This window comes from Thalassophryne amazonica, chromosome 11 (assembly GCF_902500255.1).
Source record: "Thalassophryne amazonica chromosome 11, fThaAma1.1, whole genome shotgun sequence".
Lineage (NCBI taxonomy): Eukaryota > Metazoa > Chordata > Actinopteri > Batrachoidiformes > Batrachoididae > Thalassophryne > Thalassophryne amazonica.
This window is the reverse complement of record NC_047113.1, coordinates 27,998,343-28,021,263: the sequence shown is the minus strand read 5'-3', so window position 1 is coordinate 28,021,263 and position 22,921 is coordinate 27,998,343. Positions and strand designations below refer to the sequence as shown.

General features: G+C 43.0%; 1 protein-coding gene across 3 annotated transcripts in view; it reads left to right on the top strand.

Moving 5' to 3' along the window:
• The window catches only part of wfs1b (Wolfram syndrome 1b (wolframin)), a 73,327-nt gene continuing 50,406 nt past the window's right edge, over positions 1–22,921 (top strand). For 2 of the 3 annotated variants that reach the window (XM_034181040.1, XM_034181039.1), the window contains exons 1-4: positions 7,316–7,445; positions 10,011–10,385; positions 11,640–11,716; positions 11,876–12,020. In XM_034181040.1, coding sequence (XP_034036931.1) covers positions 10,013–10,385; positions 11,640–11,716; positions 11,876–12,020 — 595 coding nt within the window. In that variant the 5' untranslated portion in view covers positions 7,316–7,445; positions 10,011–10,012. Of the gene's footprint in view, positions 94–7,315; positions 7,446–10,010; positions 10,386–11,639; positions 11,717–11,875; positions 12,021–22,921 lie in introns of those variants that run through there. The other variant, XM_034181041.1, reaches the window with a different exon arrangement.

The following is a 22,921-nucleotide window of genomic DNA, read 5'->3' as shown; positions in this document are numbered from 1 at the left end:
GCAGAAAAGAAGCATACTGAACAGAGACCACATTGCTTCAACCCACTGCTGCCACCCCACCTGCACCCTTGCCACCCCACCTCTAAAATCATGGTAAATTAGAAGAGAAGTCAGACAGTGCAACACCTTACACATCTCACACAATATTATGCAAATTAATACTTTTAATTTAGCGACACCGTTCTGCATGATACACACCTCTTGTTTTATTGCAAGAATAGAGTTGCTTTCTCAGTTTATTCAGATTTGCCCTCTACCTTTTGAATTCATTATAATGGAAGCATTTCATATTTAGTTTAGTTAATTATAGTTTTCATATTTAATTTTATGACTCTTTAAATTACATGTAATTGTGAAGGTGCAAATTCAGGATCAGTTTTTCAGGTTAAACAAAACTTTGTGTCATAGGCACTAATGACCCTGTGTTTGACCTTTTGATGTAACCCAAGGATAGATGTGATATGACCATTAGAAATGTAATATACAATGATTTCATATTAGTGCTTAGGGCCCCTTCACACATAGTACAAAGTTTGGACAAAGTGTGCCCTCATTGCACATGACGCAGGAATCGTGTGCAAACCGTGTGAAATCGTCCCTGCCTCTAACACCTTGTACACCTTTTGCTACAACTATTTTGGCACACCAGTGGCTGAAAGACAAAGTGTGCGCTGTGCGACCCCATCACATCCTCTCACGGCAGGTGCTGGCCAAATTGCAGGTGACAAGCACGAACATCTAACACCGCTCGTATGGCACTTAGAAAATGTGTGGCCAGTCGCACTCCTCACACGACAGCAGACTGTAGACGACCACTGTCATACTGGCAGAGAAATCTGTCTAAGTTCCACACGACTGTGGCTTTGGTGTGTGTGCTGAGAACTGATAGGAGGTGTGGCTTCTGACAGAATTAGCTGTGGTGAGCTGTCATTCTGGACATTCCAGTTACACAACACCTACTGTGTTTGGACAGACTTGGACTACCAACTGTCCACTGTGAGACGCGTGTGTCTGATTGCTGTATTTACGTGAACATAAATGAAAACATATATAGTGGTGGTGACAAGCTGCAGCCAGCGCATGGAGCGGACATTGACAGCCTGCCAGGTTGAAACGGACTGTCAGATCAGAACATGCAGCGGGCGTTCTGACCGTCACGTCACCCACGTGAGTCTGTTCCACATGACGCAGTGTCTATGCTGCGGTGCGCCGTCCACAAGACACGCGTGTTGGACAGGACACGCGCAAGGCGACTGGATGCACCTGACTAGTGGATGTGGACATGATCAGAGCACACTGCTTCTCTTTCATGTCATTTCATGACAGTATGTCAGTGACCATGGGTCATCATCAGAAAAACAGACGGATCATATTTGTATTGCTCGCTTGATAAATGTTGTGTTTTTATATGGTGTGGGATTTTAATTTTTTGGTAATACTTCCAGGTCCTTCCTGATATGAGGCAGCTTCCCGCAGCTTTCAAAGAACAGCTCTGTAGCTCAGTGGTAAAGTTGCTGACTGTCAGTCAGAGCTTTTGAAAGACGTGAGTTTGCGTCCCGGGTGGTGTGTTTTTTCTTCTTTTTTTAATTATTCCACATAAGCGGCGCAATGTGGTTCCACGCATACCAGCTGGTTTGCACTTCTTTCATATAAGCGGTGCCATGTGCTGCTGCACCTGGCACTGTTCCTGCTCGAAAGACACCGACGCACGCATGACCTCTCACACTGGGTTCGTGCACACCTGCCTGTCAGCGTGATGTTTTGTGGTGCACTAATTTTGAACTGTTTTGCCGTAATCAACAAACTTCACACTGTGTGAAGCGGCTCTTAATAATCACCACAGGTGTTTCTTTAACCAGTTCTTCAAAATAGTAATTTTGAATATCCCTTTATATATAAGCATTGGACCAACATTTTAACCTTGTGCTGCAACTTTGATCTTTAAGTTTTCTCTAAATCAAATCACTTTGTCCTTTGTAGACCCTCAACCATGCCACCAAGTTTGGCCTAAATAGGATCACAGAAACACAATACTCCCACATGCACTAACATGCACAGGCATAAAAATCAGTCTCTGTCTCATACAGGTCCAGTGTATCTGCACAATGAGAAGATCTAAGCTCATAATGAGATCATTGTTCTAGATGAAAGAATGGCATTTGCATGTGCACATGTATATTTAAGCTCGTTTCAACAAACTGCCTAATGTAGATTGAATGTGTGCATTCCAAAGACTAAAACCAGTATAAGTGTCCTGCTTATCTTCTCTATTGGATTGTGTTAAGCTAATAATCAAGAGTCATTTACATAAGTGCTTCAATGCAGCTGCAGTTTAGCAGTTATTGAGCCCATCTGTCTTTTTTTCTCTGCACCCTTTGTACGTGCTCTTTCTCCTAACTTTAGCTTATCTCACTTTTTCTGCTGTGTTCTCATGCTTACTTTGATTGTCTCTAATTTTTTTATTTTTTTTTTTATTTTATTTTTTTTTTTTGTCTGCCTGTAATCAGCCTTCCTGGTTTACTTGTTCTTACCTGCATTTCCGACAGATTTTTCTGTCATATACCTCTCTGAAATGTGCAATATGACCCCCATAACTTTTTACCCCCTTTGACCTGTGAAAATTAGGTATGCAGCACGTATATCCTTTTTCAATCCGTTGTGACAAGATTTTTGGTAAAGCATGCCACTAGTTCCTTGTTTACCATCCATCCATCCATCCATTTTCTTCCGCTTTATCCGGAGTCGGGTCGCGGGGGCAGCAGCTCAAGCAAAGCCGCCCAGACCTCCCGATCCACACACACCTCCTCCAGCTCCTCCGGGGGAACCCCAAGGCGTTCCCAAGCCAGCCGAGAGATGTAGTCCCTCCAGCGTGTCCTGGGTCTTCCCCGGGGCCTCCTCCCAGTGGGACGTGCCCGGAACACCTCTCCAGCGAGGCGTCCAGGGGGCATCCGGAAAAGATGCCCGAGCCACCTCAACTGACTCCTTTCGATGTGGAGGAGCAGCGGCTCGACTCCGAGCTCCTCACCCTATCTCTAAGGGAGCGCCCAGCCACCCTGCGGCACCCCTCGTTCTTTCGGTCATGAGCCAAATCTCATGACGATAAGTGAGGATCGGAACGTAGATCGATCGGTAAATCGAGAGCTTTGCCCCCCTACTCAGCTCTCTCTTCACCACGATGGTCCGATACAGCGACCGCATCACTGCAGATGCTGCACCGATCCGTCTATCGATCTCACGCTCCATCCATCCCTCACTCGTGAACAAGACCCCGAGATACTTAAACTCCTCCACTTGAGGCAAGGACACTCCACACTCCTTGTTTACAGTTTTCTTTTTTCCCTTTCTTTCACAGTCCAGTGGCACTAAGTTAAGTCCAGCACACAGGACTTAACTTATTTTTTTAGTTATTTCTACTTTGTTATATATTTCTTCTTTTCTTGGGGTATAGTGTCTTAAGAACCTTTCCTTTGTTTTTTTAAACTGATAGACTCCAATAGAGCCCTGCATAAGAATTTGTATATGTGAAGGAATATATCCTAAATGTGCTTAAATATGCATTAACTATTTGTACTTTTTTCCCCATTCAGAATCATCGTATTATGTTTTATCTTCTATTGAGCCAAGAATATATTGCTACATTTATGAGTGTGTTCTAAGGTTTGGAAGTGATCATTTATATATTAATAGAGTCTGTTGCTGTTGAAAGATACATTATTCATATGCGCATAGTGATCAACAATTATTAATGCTTATTAAACATGTAATCAATATGTAACGGAGGCCAGCAGGTGTTGCTGTGCAGATGTAGTTAGTAAACCTCTCTCCCAACAGCTCAAAAGGATTCTCTGGTCACAAGGCCAAAGTTCTGGCTTTTAGCCTTCTGATTACAGAGTCCGACTTCCATGCCGGAGATTGTGAGTTCACGTCCCGAGGAGAGCGAGTGGGCGGCGTCATAACAATGAGGAAAATACAGTGAGGAAAATAAGTATTTGAACACCCTGCGATTTTGCAAGTTCTCCCATTTAGAAATCATGGAGGGGTCTGAAATTTTCATCTTAGGTGCATGTCCACTGTGAGAGACATAATCAAAAAAAAAAAAAAATAAAAAAATCCAGAAATCACAATGTATGATTTTTTAAAAATAATTTATTTGTATATTACTGCTGCAAATAAGTATTTGATCCCCTACCATGCGATATCTCAATGTTTAAATACTTTTTGAAATATATGTTTGAATGCTTTTGAATTGTGTATTGTGTGTACCAAATTAAAGGTATGTTATGTTTATGATGGTGAAGGTTAAAAATGATCTTCTTATGGCCTCAGACAGTGGACTCATCTCTGTGCTTGTTCTGTTAGACCTCAGTGCTGCTTTTGATACTGTTGACCATAAAATTTTATTACAGAGATTAAAGCATGCCATAGGTATTAAAGGCACTGCGCTGCGGTGGTTTGAATCATATTTATCTAATAGATTACAATTTGTTCATGTAAATGGGGAATCTTCTTCACAGACTAAGGTTAATTATGGAGTTCCACAAGGTTCTGTGCTAGGACCAATTTTATTCACTTTATACATGCTTCCCTTAGGCAGTATTATTAGACGGCATTGCTTAAATTTTCATTGTTACGCAGATGATACCCAGCTTTATCTATCCATGAAGCCAGAGGAAACACACCAGTTAGCTAAACTGCAGGATTGTCTTACAGACATAAAGACATGGATGACCTCTAATTTCCTGCTTTTAAACTCAGATAAAACTGAAGTTATTGTACTTGGCCCCACAAATCTTAGAAACATGGTGTCTAACCAGATCCTTACTCTGGATGGCATTACCCTGACCTCTAGTAATACTGTGAGAAATCTTGGAGTCATTTTTGATCAGGATATGTCATTCAAAGCGCATATTAACAAATATGTAGGACTGCTTTTTTTGCATTTACGCATATCTCTAAAATTAGAAAAGTTTTGTCTCAGAGTGATGGTGAAAAACTAATTCATGCATTTATTTCCTCTAGGCTGGACTATTGTAATTCATTATTATCAGGTTGTCCTAAAAGTTCCCTGAAAAGCCTTCAGTTATTCAAAATGCTGCAGCTAGAGTACTACGGGGACTAGAAGGAGAGAGCATATCTCACCCATATTGGCCTCTCTTCATTGGCTTCCTGTTAATTCTAGAATAGAATTTAAAATTCTTCTTCTTACTTATAAGGTTTGAATAATCAGGTCCCATCTTATCTTAGGGACCTCATAGTACCATATCACCCCAATAGAGCGCTTCGCTCTCAGACTGCAAGCTTACTTGTAGTTCCTAGGGTTTGTAAGAGTAGAATGGGAGGCAGAGCCTTCAGCTTTCAGGCTCCTCTCCTGTGGAACCAGCTCCCAATTCAGATCAGGGAGACAGACACCCTCTCTACTTTAAGATTAGGCTTAAAACTTTCCTTTTTGCTAAAGCTTATAGTTAGGGCTGGATCAGATGACCCTGAACCATCCCTTAGTTATGCTGCTATAGACTTAGACTGCTGGAGGGTTCCCATGATGCACTGAGTGTTTCTTTCTCTTTTTGCTCTGTATGCACCACTCTGCATTTAATCATTAGTGATTGATCTCTGCTCCCCTCCACAGCATGTCTTTTTCCTGGTTCTCTCCCTCAGCCCCAACCAGTCCCAGCAGAAGACTGCCCCTCCCTGAGCCTGGTTCTGCTGGAGGTTTCTTCCTGGTAAAAGGGAGTTTTTCCTTCCCACTGTCGCCAAGTGCTTGCTCACAGGGGGTCGTTTTGACCGTTGGGGTTTTTACGTAATTATTGTATGGCCTTGCCTTACAATATAAAGCACCTTGGGGCAACTGTTTGTTGTGATTTGGCGCTATATAAATAAAATTGATTGATTGATTGATGATTACATTTGCTTTTGTTTTAAGATTTGCTTTTGCTTCAAGTATTAGTTTAGTTTCTTAACATGCTGTTATAAAGATGATTTACTTATATAATAATTTCTAAAGTGTTGTAAAGGTGATGTGTCCCTTTTTCAGTGAGGCCCAGAAAGATACATTGAGAAACATCCATATGTTGCAAACAGCATATGGAACAGGATGCCAGTACTGACCACAAACACTTAGATAAGGAGACCAAACTTGATATGTGGGTATGATTAGACTTGTTTGTCAGAATATTGTGCAATTTTGAGATGTGCTAATATTCTTGTGGTATAACCCCAGTGATGAGACTTGCTGGCAGTCCTTCAGTTACCAATTTTCTGGCCCAAAACAATTTCCTATCAGTTTAGGCAGTTTAGGAGAAAGAGGAAGCTAGAAGACTCCACGGCGTACATGGGCAGGACTAATGCCACGAAGCAGAGGGATGAAGACCACTCAGATGAAGGACAACCCCTACCCTTAAGATTAGCATGAATCATTGTATTAGCACAGGAGTATAAAAACAGAGCCCAGCCCACTGTTCTGGGTTCCTCTTTGCTGAGAGCTTGCTGGAACACCAGACGCCTGGTTGGAAGCGCTCAGCTCCTGGGACCCTCAGAACTTCTGGGTATGATTTAATCTATTTCACTCATTCTGTAAAACTTGAATTCTATTAAATTCTGTGACATTTTAATTCTGTTTAATAAATCTCTGAGCGGTGGTTTAGCCCTCAGGGTAATTGTATTTAAATTTAAGTAACTGGTAAAAAAACTTCTTTCAAATCAACGGACGCACAGGATAAGAGAGACAGGGGGAGGCGAGGTCACTGGAGACCCCTGAATTATCCCAAGATGTGCCAGTGGCAAATAAAATCTTCAGTAAATAAACTGAACACTTTCAGGGTTTGTGCCTGTTGACTGGGCAAAACACTTAACTATTTTCTAATATTTTCTACTTTCTAATATTATATAGTTCAAGTAAATTGATTTTTTGAGGTTGGAGTTGGGGTCCTTCAGTGTAATGTCAATGGTAATGGGAAAAAAAATCATATGCAGTACAGTAAAACTCAAATATTACTTTCTAAATCGTTCATATACGTGTTACTATTAAAGTTTAAATTAGTCACAACCTTGCCAAGTTAACGCCTTTAATTTAAGAATTACATTTCTTAAAATAATTTTAATACTTTATTGCCATCTTCTGGTAGAAACTTATCATTACGTCGTGGGAACAGAAAAGAACAGAATATTGATTTAATCGGCAGTCGATTATTCTCGACTGACAAGAATGACATACTTCCTACTTTTTCCGCCAATCCGAATGTTTGCATATAAGCGAGTCATCAGCGGCGTCCAATCAGAAGATGTAGAAGATGAGCCTGGTTTTTATTTTTGTGTGTTTTGGAGTTTGATCGCAGCAGCGCAGAGTTCGCGGTGTGGGCCCCCAAAGTGATTAAATCTAAGATATTTCCGGAAGTTTTTTCCTCCTCAGCGGTTTAAAAATAACAGGTGTTCTGGTTCGACTCTTAGAGGTGAGTGGAAAATATATTTAGTTATCAAGCATGCTAGTATTAGCATTTAAAACCTGGCATATTGTCTCTTTATGCCGCATTATTCACATTTTCACTGTATAAAGACTATTTTGCTGTCTTATATGCACTGTAACGTGTTTATAAGTCTGTTATTGTGGCCCCTGACACCGGGTACATCGGTGTGACTGGAGTGTTGCTGCTGGAATTGAAGCTATGACGCTTTTTCATTCCACTTCACGTATGTCACTTTCACATTGCAGCACACACTGCTAAACTAAACCAAATGAAGTCCACGTGGAATAAGTTATATATAGTCTGAGCCCAAAAAGGAATTAAGATATCTGAGACCATCACAGATCAGCGATGTTTAGTTATAGATAAATATATCGTTATTATCACCGCAGGTTGTACAACAAAACTTAGTTGGAGCAATCTAGTTTGCAGCATTAAAAGACCAGGATAAATAAAATAGATGCAAGATATGACAGCCCGTTATTGCACAACGTCGTTTATTGCACTGGGTGCTGCTGTTGTGATTTTCTGCAGCCTGTCCACAGACTTGGGGGGGGGGAAGCTGTACCGCAACCTGTTTGTGCGTGTGCTGGGAGATCTCAGTCTACCTGAGGGGAGGGTGGTGAAGAGGTGGCTTCCAGGGTGTGAGGGATCTCTGTCTGTGCCACATTTGAGGAGACTACTCGAGTGGATGTCGCCCTGCTTTAGGAGGGGAAAGCTGACAGTCCTCTCAGGCAGGAGGTCTGGGGAAGCCTGTTGCATCTCCTGGTCCTCAGGAAGAACAGTCTTTGCTGGGCTTTCTTGATGAGGTCCTCAGTGATGTGCACTCCAAATCAAGCCTGAGTGCATGTGCTGGTGCTGCTCTTTGCCGCCTCCACAACACCCTGGGTCCTGGATTGCAACCACCCAGACAGACAACTGGTCCACTCCCAGGAATGTGCACTTCCAGGAACTTAAAACCTCGTTGATGCACTGACTATCATGGTGTTGTGTTTTTTGTTTTTTTTCTTCCTGAAGTCTTTATGATTTCTTTTGATTCTTTGTGTTGAGGATGAGATTGTTGTTCTTGCACCGGGCTGTCAGTGTCTAGTCCTCCCTGTAGGTAGTTTCATGGTCATGTCATCTTAAGTTTGATGGCAGTTTTGGACAGAGATGTGAAACTCCGGCTTCAGAAAGTAAAAACCCTACTATGTGTTACTTTTAACTGTGCACCAAAAACAGGTGATCTCACTAATTAGCTTATCCACCTGCCTGAAGAGCTAAAATAATTACTATCAGGTGGTTTATTAGGAAGATGGAACAAATATGTGGCTGGACTTTTACTTTCTGAAGCCGGAGTTTTACATCTCTGGTTTTGGAGTTGTGGGAAGGACTGCTGTCATTGTGAAAACTGGACTTACAACTCAACCTTTTTGGGACACGAGTGCTGAGAGTGATGATGGAGGAGTGGTAACTGATCTTGATGTGCTGGGGTATGTTGATCAGAAAATCTTTATCCAGTTAGGTGACATCCAGGCAGCTATAGGTTTTCTTTTCTATTAATTTAACTGACAATTTCAAATTTTCTCTGTGCTGATAATGGGGCCATGGGCTATGTAAGGTTGGTACCGAGTATAGTAAGTCCCTTCAGCTTCTTGCATATTTTTTCAGCAAATCTGAGGTGGATCTGCATCTTGATTTACCGTTTTTCACCGGATGGCCTTCCTGATGCAACTCTATATGACATGGAGAATGGACAGGGGTGGCCTTGAACCGGGTTTGTTTCCGCTCTGGAAACAGCACACTTATACACTTATAAGTGCTTCACCGCCACACCTGAGCTATGTTGTACCTAGTATACCGATGTGGTCTACAACATTATAAAGCTCTTCATAACTTTCTATGGTATCCATATTAAACACATTTTAAATACCAAAGAAACAACATCAGACAAAGGTGCTTTACCCCTATATATATATATATATATATATATATATATATATATATATATATATATATATATATATTATATATATATATATATATATATATATTATATCAGCTGAAAAATTTGATAATGATTGAGATGCCCATTCAAAAGTAAATAGAATGTTGCCATTTTGAAATACAGTGTGGTTGATGGTTTATAATATAAAATTAAATGCAGACATAAAAAAAAAATTGTGTTACTGACTGTCCAAAAATCCATTTTTATGTTGATCTACTTGGACGTCCAGAACTTTCAGCCTCGGGTAGATATCTGCTCTCACGAGTGCTGTACCTCACAGTTTTAAATTTTACTTTAAATCTTCATTTCCTGCAAATGGAACTTTCGCCTTCATAGACTAAAATATCTATAAAATTAATTGATTGTTTACATTTTTAATCAATCTTTGCTTCAGTGTGTAGAAATCATAGTATGTTATATTAATTTTATGTGAATGAGTACATTTTTTGGTGAAGGCTCATTAAAATTTTATTTGTTTTTATTCTTTTAAAATATTGAGAAACATAATTGTGGCTGTGATGTATTGAGACCCCCACCCCTGGTGTGTGTCTGATGCTGTTTTTCAGCCATGGAGCCGTCAGCAACCTGCACTTCAAAACCCAGTTCCTCATCTCCCACGACAACAAGGCAGCCGTCTTCATCTCAGAAGGCTTCCTCAACACCAACGTCAGACCAGCCTAAGCCTAAACTCTCAATGCCAACACCTCCCACCACGCCTGCATCTTCTCTCTCCTCTGGTTCAGCCACATCCTTTCAGGCTTCCCCCACTCGATCCTCTTCCGTTTCCACACCACCTGCCTCCCCTCTTCACCAGCCCATCCGGAACCTCTCTCAGGTAGGCTGGTCTCAACTCAATGCAGCCTCTAACGGGACTTATCCACCTGGATCCTTAAGTGGAGCTCCCCCGACCCCCCCTTTGTCTTCACTTGCAGTTGAACCAGGTGAGCTTTGAAATCTGACTTTTGACTTTTCCAGTTTAATTACTAAAACAAAAGCACAACTTTACAGTTTTGTTTGCCGTTTCTCCATGAGACAGCCTGTCTGGCATAGCACAAAGTGTTGTGTCTCCGTGACCGTGACAACTCTGCGCATTTTCCACAACATGTGAAACAGCTGGTCTTGTTTGAAGAGCACTGTATAGATGCAGTTCTTTTACCAGTCCATTTTTACTGACTTGAGAAAACCCAGTATTGCCGTTCTGTTTTCACAGACAATTTTTAACAGTGTTTAGTTCCCACTAACTATATCCTTTTGGGTGGTTCACATAGTAAGAATGACTTGGAGCTCTACTCAGAAGATCATATTGTAATTTTCTACATGCCTGCAAGTAAATAAGATATCTAAATGTCACGTATTACTGCATTACATCTTTTTTTTTCTTGAATCACAGCTTCTTCTTTTTTTTCATTAGACATGGGCCCGTCTTCTGAAAAATACAAAATAATACTAATTTGGCATTTGTCGTAGCTGTTTCGATTTGGATCGGATGCCTGCTCCACTGAAACTCTTGGACACCAGCAGTTGCTATTGACTGTGTGTAAACAAACAGTTATTTTAGGGCCAACGTGTTGGAATATATCAGGCCTCTGATGGAAGATATCGGATTCTCTTCTTATTCCTTCTCGGCAGAGCTGCCTGCTTCAGTAGGATCACTTACATCATGTGGGTGTTTTTGATTCTTGAAAATTGCTTCTAAAACCTTTGCTACTCCTGTGATTTTCTTGGTATATACACTGTATGACAGGAAAGATTTACTTGACTGTATCTGAGGGCAAACTAAGTTGATGCCTTCATTTTTGGGAATGACTATTTTTGTGAGCAGCAGAAGGTTTCATATGAAAAAAGATATTTAACTCGACGTGTTTCAGTGTGACTGTCTTAGGAGGGGAGCTGTTTTTGGAAGCATCTGATGTTTTCTCACACGGGTCACTAACTGGCACAAAGCTGGTGGGGGTGACTCTTGTGGACTGTTTTAACATGCCTATTCTTAATTAGCAGCCACATGTACACAGTATGTTAAAAATGAGGAACTTAAGATGTCAACAAAAAAAAAGGAAAACCAAATCCATTTATACTATAAATATTTGGTTTATTTTGATGTTATTTATAAGAAAATCTAATTTAAAAAATGGCGTCCACATTTGCATACTCCACATTAAAGTCCTAATTTGTGGATCTTTTCTGTTTGCTTCCAGTGGAGGCAGATGAAGATGCCAGTTTTGATGAGCTGGAGCAGAGTGCAAAGGCAGGAGATGCTAAAGCACAGACAAAGGCCAGTGTCACAGATTACTTAATAATCCCAAAACACTTTAACAGCCATATGGTGTGCTGAAAACACATATACGAGTATGCAAATTACTATGAAATGCTATTTTAGCACACATTTACCAGAATTAAAGGTTGTGAGTCATGTGTGTGTATTTGCATCCAGATGGGCCGTTATTTCCTGGCTTTGGCGAAAGAACAAGATGAGGAGCTGAACAGTTGCATCGCGGTCACTTGGCTGGTTCAGGCAGCTAAACAGGGCCGCAAGGATGCTGTCAAACTGCTGCAGCAGTGCTTATCCTCCAGAACAGGTACAGGAATATGACCAGATTTTACAGTTTTTAGCAAATTGGCATGAAAATTTGTTTGGCATCACAAATTTATTAGTTTGACCTTCACTTCTGTCCATTTCATTCTTACCTATGTTATTTACAGTATTTTAATAAAAAAAATAACTGGACTAGTTAGTCTTCAGGATGTTTACCACTCATCTTGTTGTCTTTTTAAAGAGGAAAACTAGTTGCTTTTAAGTGTAGTTGTGGTTAGAAGGTTACATGTGCTCGTAATGAGCATGAATGTGTCGCGGCTCGTCTTTTTGGTCTTCTCAGGATGTCGTCTTTTAGATAACACAAACTAATTGCAAGTGATATGCTAGAAAAAGGACACAACACTTTAGAATAATTCAGCCTTAAGCAAGATAAAATGCACAGAGTTTTTAAGTTTATTTAAGCCTTCGACACAAAGCTTAGACAAACTGAGTCCTCTAGAGAGACTGAATATGACAACCGCGCTCATCTATTTATTGGAGACCCGCGGGCATCGCTCCTCCTTCAACTTTTGTATTTATTTCATTCCTAAGACATGGTTTTCTATTGGAAGCGTCCTCTAGTGAACCCTAAGCAGGTGTTAGGCCATTATTTCAATGTGACAAACGCTCCCATTAAAACATGAAGGATTTACAACTGATTTTTTTTAAAAGACCTTCAGCCACAGGTGCAGCTGGCCTGAGGCCCCCTCCGCACGTGGCCTCAGCCACACGTGCAGCTGGCCTGAGGCCCCTGCACGTGGCCTGCGGGAAAGTACCTAAAAGGCCTTGGAAAGCCCCTGACAGACTGAATGACTAATAGAGCCCTTTTTTTGGGTTGAACACCTGCTAGTTCAACCAGAGGACATACAGTTCGGATCAGGACACTTGATAGTTCATCACAGTTCAAATATGGACCTAAAAATTCTTCTACAGTCCCTCCTCTGGGACTCGAAAGAGTCCCATTACATCAACTATACTCTTGGGTTGTGTACTGACAAGACATCCTCATTTGTGCATTGCAATAAAAAAGAAAAACACATCACTCGACTTACTGATAACTCTGGTGCGGATATGAATATCAGTGATACTTCACACGGTAAATATATTTAAGTGTAAGTGCAGGTGAACCTACATACTAAGGCACAAGGTGATCAATTAGCTGGATTATATCAACGCAAGGTGACATTCAAACATTGAGTTTTAGTGTAATTCAAGGCACTTAAAATGGCCACATAAAACAAGTTACAGCAACCTCTTAATCATGGCAAAGTAAAGGCTTTACATTGACATCAGTGCAACCAATTATCTTCTGGCATCTATTGTCTCACTCAACCAGAGGCTCCAACCCATTATACTTGGTTCTGCATATTATTTTGTTAAAGAGTCACACATGTATTACTTAAATGCATCAAATAACGCCTACGTTACCACTATTTAGTCGACCAATCAAGAAACTATTCTAAGGTTAGCGCAGCTATGTCTAATTAAATGATAAAACACAATAAATGGTTTCCCTTCATGTCCGTCCTTAAGTCATTTGCCTTAGTCAATCATATAATGGTTTTCATTATAGGCCATTTCTCAACATTCTCCACTTTGTTTTTCTTCTTTTTCAGCTTGTTTTCTAATGCCCTTTTTGGCCAGATGCCAAATTTAGGCGATGCATGTCTCTTGAGGCATGCTATAATTTAAGAAAAAGGGGTCCCTATGGTGCATCTTTACTACTAAATGTACAAACACGCCGTGTAAGGGTCCCCTTTTTATAACTTTGCAATGTGATATCTATGTGTATGCATTTAGCTTTATCTGTGTTACGCAGATGATGGTAAGGACAGACATTTACCCAACTTTCGTTACTAACATATATCCTTCTTTGTTTTATTTACACTCAGATTTCTGAAACCAGTCCGCAATTCAAACTCAAGAACCAAGATCATAGTCCGTGTTCAGTGCCATTACGTCAGTCCGCGCTCCTCAGCATTTACTCAGCATCTGAAGTTTTGGGAGAAGTTGGGGAACATGGGGAGGTTGGCCTTTCAGGGGTAGTGGGGGAAGGATCAGGAATTCTGGCTTTCAGACAGTCGTGCAGTTCTCTGATGGATCTTTCCAGCTCCTTGTGCTGCTTGGCCAGGTTGTACAGGGCCCCCAGAGAATTCTTGCCCACATTCAGGGTGGTGGTGGCCAGTCCTAGCTGCTCCCTTTCCATATGCTCCATCATGCTGGCTAGCATGTCCATACTAGACTGAAGACCACACAGTTGAGTATGGAGGCCCTCCTGAGCACAAGAGATGTTGGCATTGTCACGGTGTATCCTGAACAGGTATGCAGCTGTCTGACTTAGTTGTGGCATGATTTCCTCAAATAGCTCATGGGGAATGTGATTTGTGAGGGGCAGGAGCTGCTCCAAGGTTTTTGGAACAGACTCTTGTGGAAGACGAAGCTCTCGAACCAAGATTGCCATGTCCTGTGGGGTGACCATGACCAGATTAAGGTTGTGCAGTCCAGGGGACAGGAAGTACAAGGGGGAAGGCATTTCGTGTGTGGGGGGAGTATTGTTGATGTCACACAGGCAAGTGGTTGGGACACTCTGGGCATTTAGCAGCCTGTACAAAGCTCCCCTCTGTCCTGGTGGGTGAGTTCACTAAGGTCCACCCCTGCTGATCCTCCTCCAGAGGTACTGGGCTGATCAGAATATCTCTCCTGCCTTGGGGGTGGAAAGCTGGGGACAGGTCCTAGCAGTGAATTGGGTCTAGGATGCACTCGGGCAGTTGCTGCATATGGCCGACCTTGGCTGTCTCCCCTGGAGGGTATCGTTGCCACTGGCACATGTGACTGTCTCCATGGCATCTGCGGAAGGGGTGTGTTCCTGAGTCCAAAGGGTCCTTCAGGTGATGGTGGAGTCCTCGGGCCGACTCTTGCTGCAGGCAGATTCTGTGAAGCCGTCATCGCCAGGTGCTGGAACGATGAAGATCCTTCTGTTGCCAACTGGTTTAGCTGCTAGATGGAAGGCGGCTGTGGCGACCAATCATGTCTCGACCATCCCTCCTGTATATCCTCTTCTCCAAACAGTTCTGAGAGTCCAATCAGACTTGATAGAGGCAGATCAGGCATAGGTCCCTGATCAGGGGAGTCTGGTCTCTCAGCCATACTCCTGTGTCCTAGTAATATACATATACGTTCATTATTACAGCTCCATGTCATTCTTTCAGATATTGTCTATCCTATCCCTCATTTTTGTGGGTGCATGTGTGTGAATGTAAATGTGCGTGCATGTCTTCTTCCTCGTCTACAATATCACCAAGCACGGTCCATCCCAGTCCTCCCTATCTGGGGTGTACGCCACAATATTAGGGAGCTGGGGCTGTCGGGGAGGATAATTGGTATTTCATCCATTTCCATATATTCTGGTTCTCTGTCTGTTTCGTTTGTGCTTTCTTCTAGGGCTCGGATGGCTAACAGTGGGAGCTGTCCTACTGTGGATGAAATCAATTTATTGACCAGAAATTTTATCAAGGGAATACCACAACATATTACCAGCAAGACCGCCACCCCTGTTAGTGCCAAAATTACACCTATCTGGTATAACCAGTCTTTCCATGATATCCACCCTCTCCTCAGAGTCCCAAACAGTGAAAACAGTGGGCCAATATTCATTCCATTCCCTACAATGTATCCAGAATCGTCAGTTTCATTTCTCCCTCCTATGGAGTTACTTAACAGTTCCTGTTGCATCTCTTCAAGTGTGATTAAGAGCTCTGTCAAATTTCCGTCTTCCCCTGTACGCATGGGAATAGCTGTGCAACATTCGGTGGCTTTGATCATAATACAAACTCCTTGTTCATCAGCCATCATCATCTCGATAGCTAATCTATTTTGCATTGTCATTAGCGAGGTGGCGTGCAGTTGTTCGGTTAAGGCTCCTACTGCTGCCAATGTCCAGTTCAGGTATCTTTGCTGATTATACCACAAGTAATTAATCCACTGCACCTCCTGGAACCTAGAACGGATTTTTGGAGTAACCCCGAACAGAGCCAATACCCATCCCCATTTATCCGCATCTTCATCTGCTTTAACTCTGCTACTGTCTATGGCTTCTAATTGTCGGGGTATCCCTTCTGGTATCCCGTTTCTTACTGTGATGTTGTAGTCTGTTTTAAACGTCATTATTCCTCTTTCTTACGAAGTTTCTGTGGCATGGGCTGTATTGCATTTGGCATTTCAATTACTGTTATTGCTCCTGTGAGCATCACAGGAGCACAAAGGCCTTTCCAATTCGGGGACAGCGATGACAGGAGTTTCCTTTTTTGTCCGCATATCCAAAAGATGTCAGCTAAGGGTACCGTTCCCTTAGCTAAATTTGGAGTAGATACCCATGAAGCATGGGTGAGATTCAGTCCAATTACAGACCCCCCTGTGGCCGGTACTATTTGTTCACACTGTATGGCTGCTGCTGGCAGGGTGTGACAGACGGTAATGTTCCATGCTGTTTTGGCCGGTTTGTATTCTTGCTGCTTTTGCATACACTGTATGTGGTGTTTTGGCTGGGTCGTCCCTACCTGCCAATCGCTTATGTATTGTGCTACTAAGCCTTTAGCTATACAGAATGGGTGTATCATCCCTTTCTCTATTTTAATCATAGGTGGAACGGTTCCTTCTGTACTTAGAGGCACTGGACAAAGTTTACTGTCGGCAGCATATTTTTCATCACCTACTGCCATTTTCATAACACATTGTGTATAGCATTCTGCTTGGTCTGAGTTATGTTGGGGACTCCTATAACAGTTGTTGATATCAGGTAGGGGTTTAGCCTGAGGTATCACACCTTTCCGGTGACAGGCTATGCAAGGCTTTTCACTGATCTGCCTAGCCGAAAATTTCAACCATTGGTAAAATAAATTGGTCTTCAACCCTTGTGTGCGGGCTAGGTCTGTACTGGGATCCCATCTCCCTAAGTGACTGCTTGTTTCTAGGCTTCTAATTGTCCTCTTTTTCCTTGGTTTGATTTTTACCCATTTTGTGGCTTCATGTACTGTAACAGTTACGTCTTGCTTGGTTTCCCTGCATCCTCTTTTATCACAAATTACCTCTATGTTGAGTGTTCCCTCCTCTTCACATTTGATGCTAATGGCTTCGCCTAATATGTAATCCCCCAGCTTTCCCTGTATTCCTATGTTCTTGTAGGCTTTTGATTTAATGTATACCAAATTATATGTTTTTCCTGTGTTTAGAATGCCTTGTTTAGCTGCTATTGCGGCCATGGCCACGGCACAGTCCGTTGTATGTTTTGGATGTCTATTCTCTCCCATACTGACCACCAGTAGTATTGTCAATCCCTTGAATAATTCCTTAATCATTGCTCTGATGACTGTTGAGATGTGCTACTAGATGTGCTACTAAGTGAGCCGTCACTAGATGAGCTGTCACTAGGGATGTGTGGTGTATCTGTGCTTTGTCTGGGTTGTACTTCCTGCGGTTCTTCTGTCGGTAAATCTACTGAGTTGCTGTCCGAGTCTGATGTCTCCTGTGGCCTGTCTATCTGTCGGTCTGTATTTCTGTCTGTCTGTTGGCCTGCGTCTCCAGTTGTTTCTGAGTCTGCATCTGAGTCTGTCGCTGCTCTATCTGACAGGGATCCACTACTCTCTGAAGCTGTGCGTCGTCTTTGTTCAATCAGTCTCTGTGAGCGCCTTGGCCAGTGTTCGCCTGGCTGCAGGGAGGCGTGGCCTTCCCTCGGTGCTGCTGTAGGGTCTCTGGCTTCTCCTGCTTCCCCCCTTGGCCCGGTGGCTCTGCCAAGACGAGCTTGCCGAGGCCGCAGGGGCGCTGGGCCACCAACCCTACAGCAGTGGTTTAAATGAAACCAAGTGTCCTTACCGTCTACTTTGACTGCTGTACGTGAGGCAAGAATAACTTTAAAAGGACCTTCTCGGCGGGGCCTGTCCCACTTCTTTTTGAACACCTTGACGTAAACCAGATCACCAGGCTGGATGCTCTGATTTTCGAGTGGAATCTCTGCTTCTCTGTCTTCTGTAGCACCTTTGACCTGCAAAAAGATAGTTTTGTGTATTTGGGTTAACTGTCTCAGATAATTATGCCATTCGTCTTGTAGCTGCTCCAGCGATTGGTCCTTCGTAGGGTCCTCTCAGGTATGGAATAGGCATCGGCCGACCTGTAAGAGCTTCAAATGGTGTCAAATGGGTTAGTCGGTTAGTTTGTGAGCGCATTAACAATAAAGCAAGCGGCAACGCATCCAGCCAGGTTAGTTTGCCATTGCTGTCTGCTATGATTTTTGCTAGTTTGTTCTTTAAAATGCCATTAGCCCGTTCCACCGCCCCATTTGATTGGGGGTGATAAACACACCCAAACTTCTGTTTGATACCCAATTGTTTGAATGTTTCTTGTGTAACCTTGGCTACAAAAGCCCTACCGTTGTCAGATGAGATAGTATCTGGAATGCCAAATCTTGGAAAGACGTCTCGGCACAAGAATTTGGCTACCGTTTTATGGTCTTGATTTGCAGAGGCTACTGCCTCAATCCATCGGCTGAATCTGCATATCACTACCAAAACATATCTCATTCGTTTAACTCGGTTTTCAGCTCCCATGTCTATGAAATCCATCATAAGATGTCTGAATGGCCCATCAGGGACCGGAATGTGGGCTAAAGGGGCTGTGAATGATTTCCGGACATTGTACTGTGCACATACCTCACACTCATTCAACAAACGGTCCACTGTAGCTGCCATATATGGTGACCACCAGACAGCTTTTAGTTTGTTCATAATTTGGACTCGCGAACAATGATCGGGTCCATGGGCCCTAATGATTGCATGTCGTAATAAATTGGTGGGTAACACAAAATGTCCATGACTACTGCGCCACAGCTTGTCCGCTGGCCCCTGACTGCGTGTCTCAATAGCGCCTTGTTTAACCCACATTCGTTTTTCTTCTCCACTGGCCCTACTTTGAGCCACTATCAGTGCGTCAAGTGAAACCAGTGGGGCACAATCTTGGATTGTTAGCAGGGGAAACATATTTTCTCCTTGTGCTCCTTTGCGAGCTGCGTCATCTGCTAAGTTGTTACCTTGAGCTATGATGTTATTATTCTTTTGATGACCTGCACATTTAATGATGGCTACCTCAGATGGTAATTGGAGAGCTTGTAACAGTTGGGAAATCGCTTCTCCATGAGTGACAGGGGTGCCATCTGCTCTCAGGAATCCCCTTTGTTTCCAAATGTTTGCATGTACATGACATACGCCATAAGCGTAGGCTGAGTCTGTGTAGATATTAACACGTTGATCTTTAGCTATCTGGCAAGCCATAGTTAAGGCTTTGATTTCTGCCAGTTGGGCTGAACAAGGCTGATCAATTCCTTGGGACTCCAGTAATTCAAAGGTCTCGCCATCCGTGTTTAGTTTAACAATCCCCATACCCGCATGCAATCCCGCGGCATCCCGAAAGCATGAGCCATCCACGAACAGGGTTAGATCTGCATCTATGGCGTGATTATACAAATGTTCTCTGGCTCTCAAAAATTTCTCTGTCTCTGCCACACAGTTATGTGGAGTACCATCTAACGGTGTGGTCAATTTGGTGGCGGGATTCACCGTGTGACAACGTTGTATTGTTATTTCTGGAGCGGACAGCACAACTTCATATCCAGTGCGTCTAGCTTGTGTTAAGACAAAACGTTGACTGGTTAGCAGGGCATGTAACTGATGCGACGTGTACAACGTTACTGCATGTCCCATGATTATGGATGATGCTTTTTGAAATGCAAAAGCAGCTGCTGCTAGACCCTGATAGCATGGTGGCAATCCTGTTTCAATGTTGTCAAGCTTTGTACTATAATAGGCCAATGGTTGTTTTCCTTCATTTGTTTCCTGCATTAGTACAGCACAAGCATATCCAGTTTTTTCAGTAACATACAAATGGAAAGGTTTCCCATAATCTGGGTTACCTAACGCGGGAGCAGATTGCATGTCTGTTTTTAGGGCCTCAAAAGCTCCCGTTGCCTCATCTGTCCAGACGAGGAGAGCTGCATTGCTTGTTTGCCCCACTGCTCTAATCATGGCACGCAAAGGTGCAGTTTTTATAGCATAATCACAAATCCACGGCCGACTGTACCCTGCCATCCCAAGGAATGAAAGCATCTGTCCCACTGTTTGGGGTTTGGGAGCCTTGATTATAGCCTCCACTTGGCTTGGGGCTATACATCGCGTGGTCCCACACAACTGTCTTCCCAAGTATTCTACTTGTTGTTTGCAGAACTGCAATTTGTCCTTACTTACTTTATGACCTCCATCTGCCAATGCATGCAATACAATTAATGAATCTTTTTCACACTGTTCTTGAGTCTCTGATGCAATAAGGAGATCATCCATATATTGCACCAATGTACTGGGTATATCAAGGTGTTGTAAATCTTCAGCCAGGACTTTGTTAAAGATGGCTGGGGACAGGTTCAGTCCCTGAGGTAGCCGTGTATACGTTAGCTGTTGTCCCAGAAATGTGAATGCAAACAAATGTTGTGAGTCTGGGTGCACAGGCACACTGAAATAGGCTGAACACAGATCGATTACTGTGTACCATTTGCTCCAGCAGGGATGCTTGATAGTATAGTATGCGGATCAGGTACTATAGGTGCATCCATTTCTATTATTGCATTAATAGGACGCAGATCATGTACCAGCCGATACTCTTTGGTATTGTTTTTAGGGATAGGATAGATAGGAGTATTGCATGGGCTTGCAGTTTTTATTAAAACTCCAGCTGCCATTAGTCCCTTAATTACTGGTTTTATGCCTTCAATAGCCTGAGGTTTTAATGGATACTGCCTTTGGTGAGGCAGTTTTGCTCCCGGTTTTACTTTTATTTTTACTGGTAAGGCTGTTTTTACTAGTCCTACATCCGTTTTGCTTTTGGACCACACCACTGGTGGTATTTGCTCTAACAATTTCTCTTGTTGGGCCGATAACACCATCTGTCCCTCTGGTCTAGGATTGAGCTCCACTTTTTTGAGCTATAGCCTCATCATTTACTTTTAAATTAATTCGTATAAACTGCTGGTCTTTTGACAGATGTACTTGTGGACTTTCCATGTTTTGCCATTCTTCAACTTCTGAGGCTGTCTTTACCATTGGACCTAGGTCATGGGATTCGTACTTTTCTGAGACTAAAAGGGTCACATGAGGCGTGGCATTCGGCACTTGATACCATTGTTGTTCAGCTGAAGTTAGCTTGACAGAAGCTGCGGCCCCTTGGGGGCCTAAATAAATTTCTGTGGTGGTTATGTGAAACAGCCGTTGATTCATCAATGCATCCCAGCAGCATGCATAGTCAGTTTGTTCTTGTTTGGCATCGAACATCAGGGTGACATGTAAAGGTAAACTAGATGTACATACTGCTTCATAGTGTTGTTCTGCCCAGGGCTTCCATTTTTCCCATTCCAGTTGAAGATTGAATTTTCTGGTTGTAACTTCAGCCAGTATACCATGGGTTGCACAGGTCGGACCTTGTTTTCCATGTCCATAAGCACCATAATGTTGGCGAGTGCTTCGTCAGGAAAGTGTATTTGCAGTCCTTGATGGGTACACACTATCTGGGTTTGTAGCTTACATAAAATGTCTCTTCCCAGCAAATTCACAGGTGTATTTTGTGAGTATAACAGGGGTGCTTCAATTGTTTTTCCTGCAATCGTTACAGGAAGTGGGCGTGTAAACGGTATTATTTGAGTCTTCCCAGAGAAGCCGATGGTCTTAATTACAGACCCAGAGAGGGGGAGATGAGCGCCCATTTTCCCTATGCAAGAGTATGTTGCCCCTGTATCCACCATGAAAGGGAAATCTCTGTTTTGTATATTAACAGTGACGGTTGGCTCTTCCTTAGGTATCATCAAAATAGCCAATGCCACCGTTTCCCCCTCTGTCTTCTCTAGGCCTCCCTATTGCCAATAGGCAGAGGGTCCAACCCAAGGTCGGGCCGGACAATTTCTCATTCGATGTCCAGGTTGTCCACAGCTCCAACACTCATTAGAGGGTTGATCCCCTATTGGGGGTGTTGGTCCCATAGGCGGTCCCGCTTGACTGTTCCTGGGAGCTGAGTTCTGGAATCTGCTTCCAAATGAAGGTTGGCGAGATCCTCTTCGCCACCCTCCTCTTTGACCTGGAAAGTTCCGTGACTCTCCTCTCCACCCATGACTGTAGGTGGGTCCATTTCCGGGTGTGCCAGTGCTATGGTAGTGATAGTGATGCTCCACTGGTGCCGAGACTTCTCCTGCAGCAGTGCTCCCTGCTGCTCCTTGGGGGCTCTGTGTGGCTGTTACCACAGGTGCCTGTATGGTGGCAGCAGTGTTTGCCGTAGGGCCTAGGCTTGCCGACTCAGAAGGAACAGGGGTCATCATTGGTGCCTGGGTCTTTGTTTTTTCTTTCTTGACTTTGGTTAGCTCTCCCAACTGCATCTGCACCAATTTTTTCGTCAGGGATTTTGCTGCATCTTCTTCTTTTTGTTTTTCTTTCTTGTAGATTTCAAGATGGTGACAAATATGCTCAGAGTATAAAGCCCAATTCATTTTCGATAGTCCCACGACTCCATCTAGGGCTTTCTGAACCTCATCTGGTAGAGCCTTTTTTACAGTTATTTTAAACAGGATTTCAGCTGCTGGAGAATGGTTCCATGCATTTCCTGTTTCCTCCGCCCATCTTTTCTGGAATCGGTGCAGGAACTTCTTTGGGCACTCTTCAGGTGTCCACTCCTCATCATCCAATTTAGAGGGATCCAAGACCTCAGGGTACTTTCTTCTCAGTCCTTCCCACATGGAGTTTCTATAGCGATTAAAGGGGACTTCATCATGTTGATTAGTGCCCATCATTTGTGTTAGTCCAACCTTTCCTGCTAATTCTTCAGTGT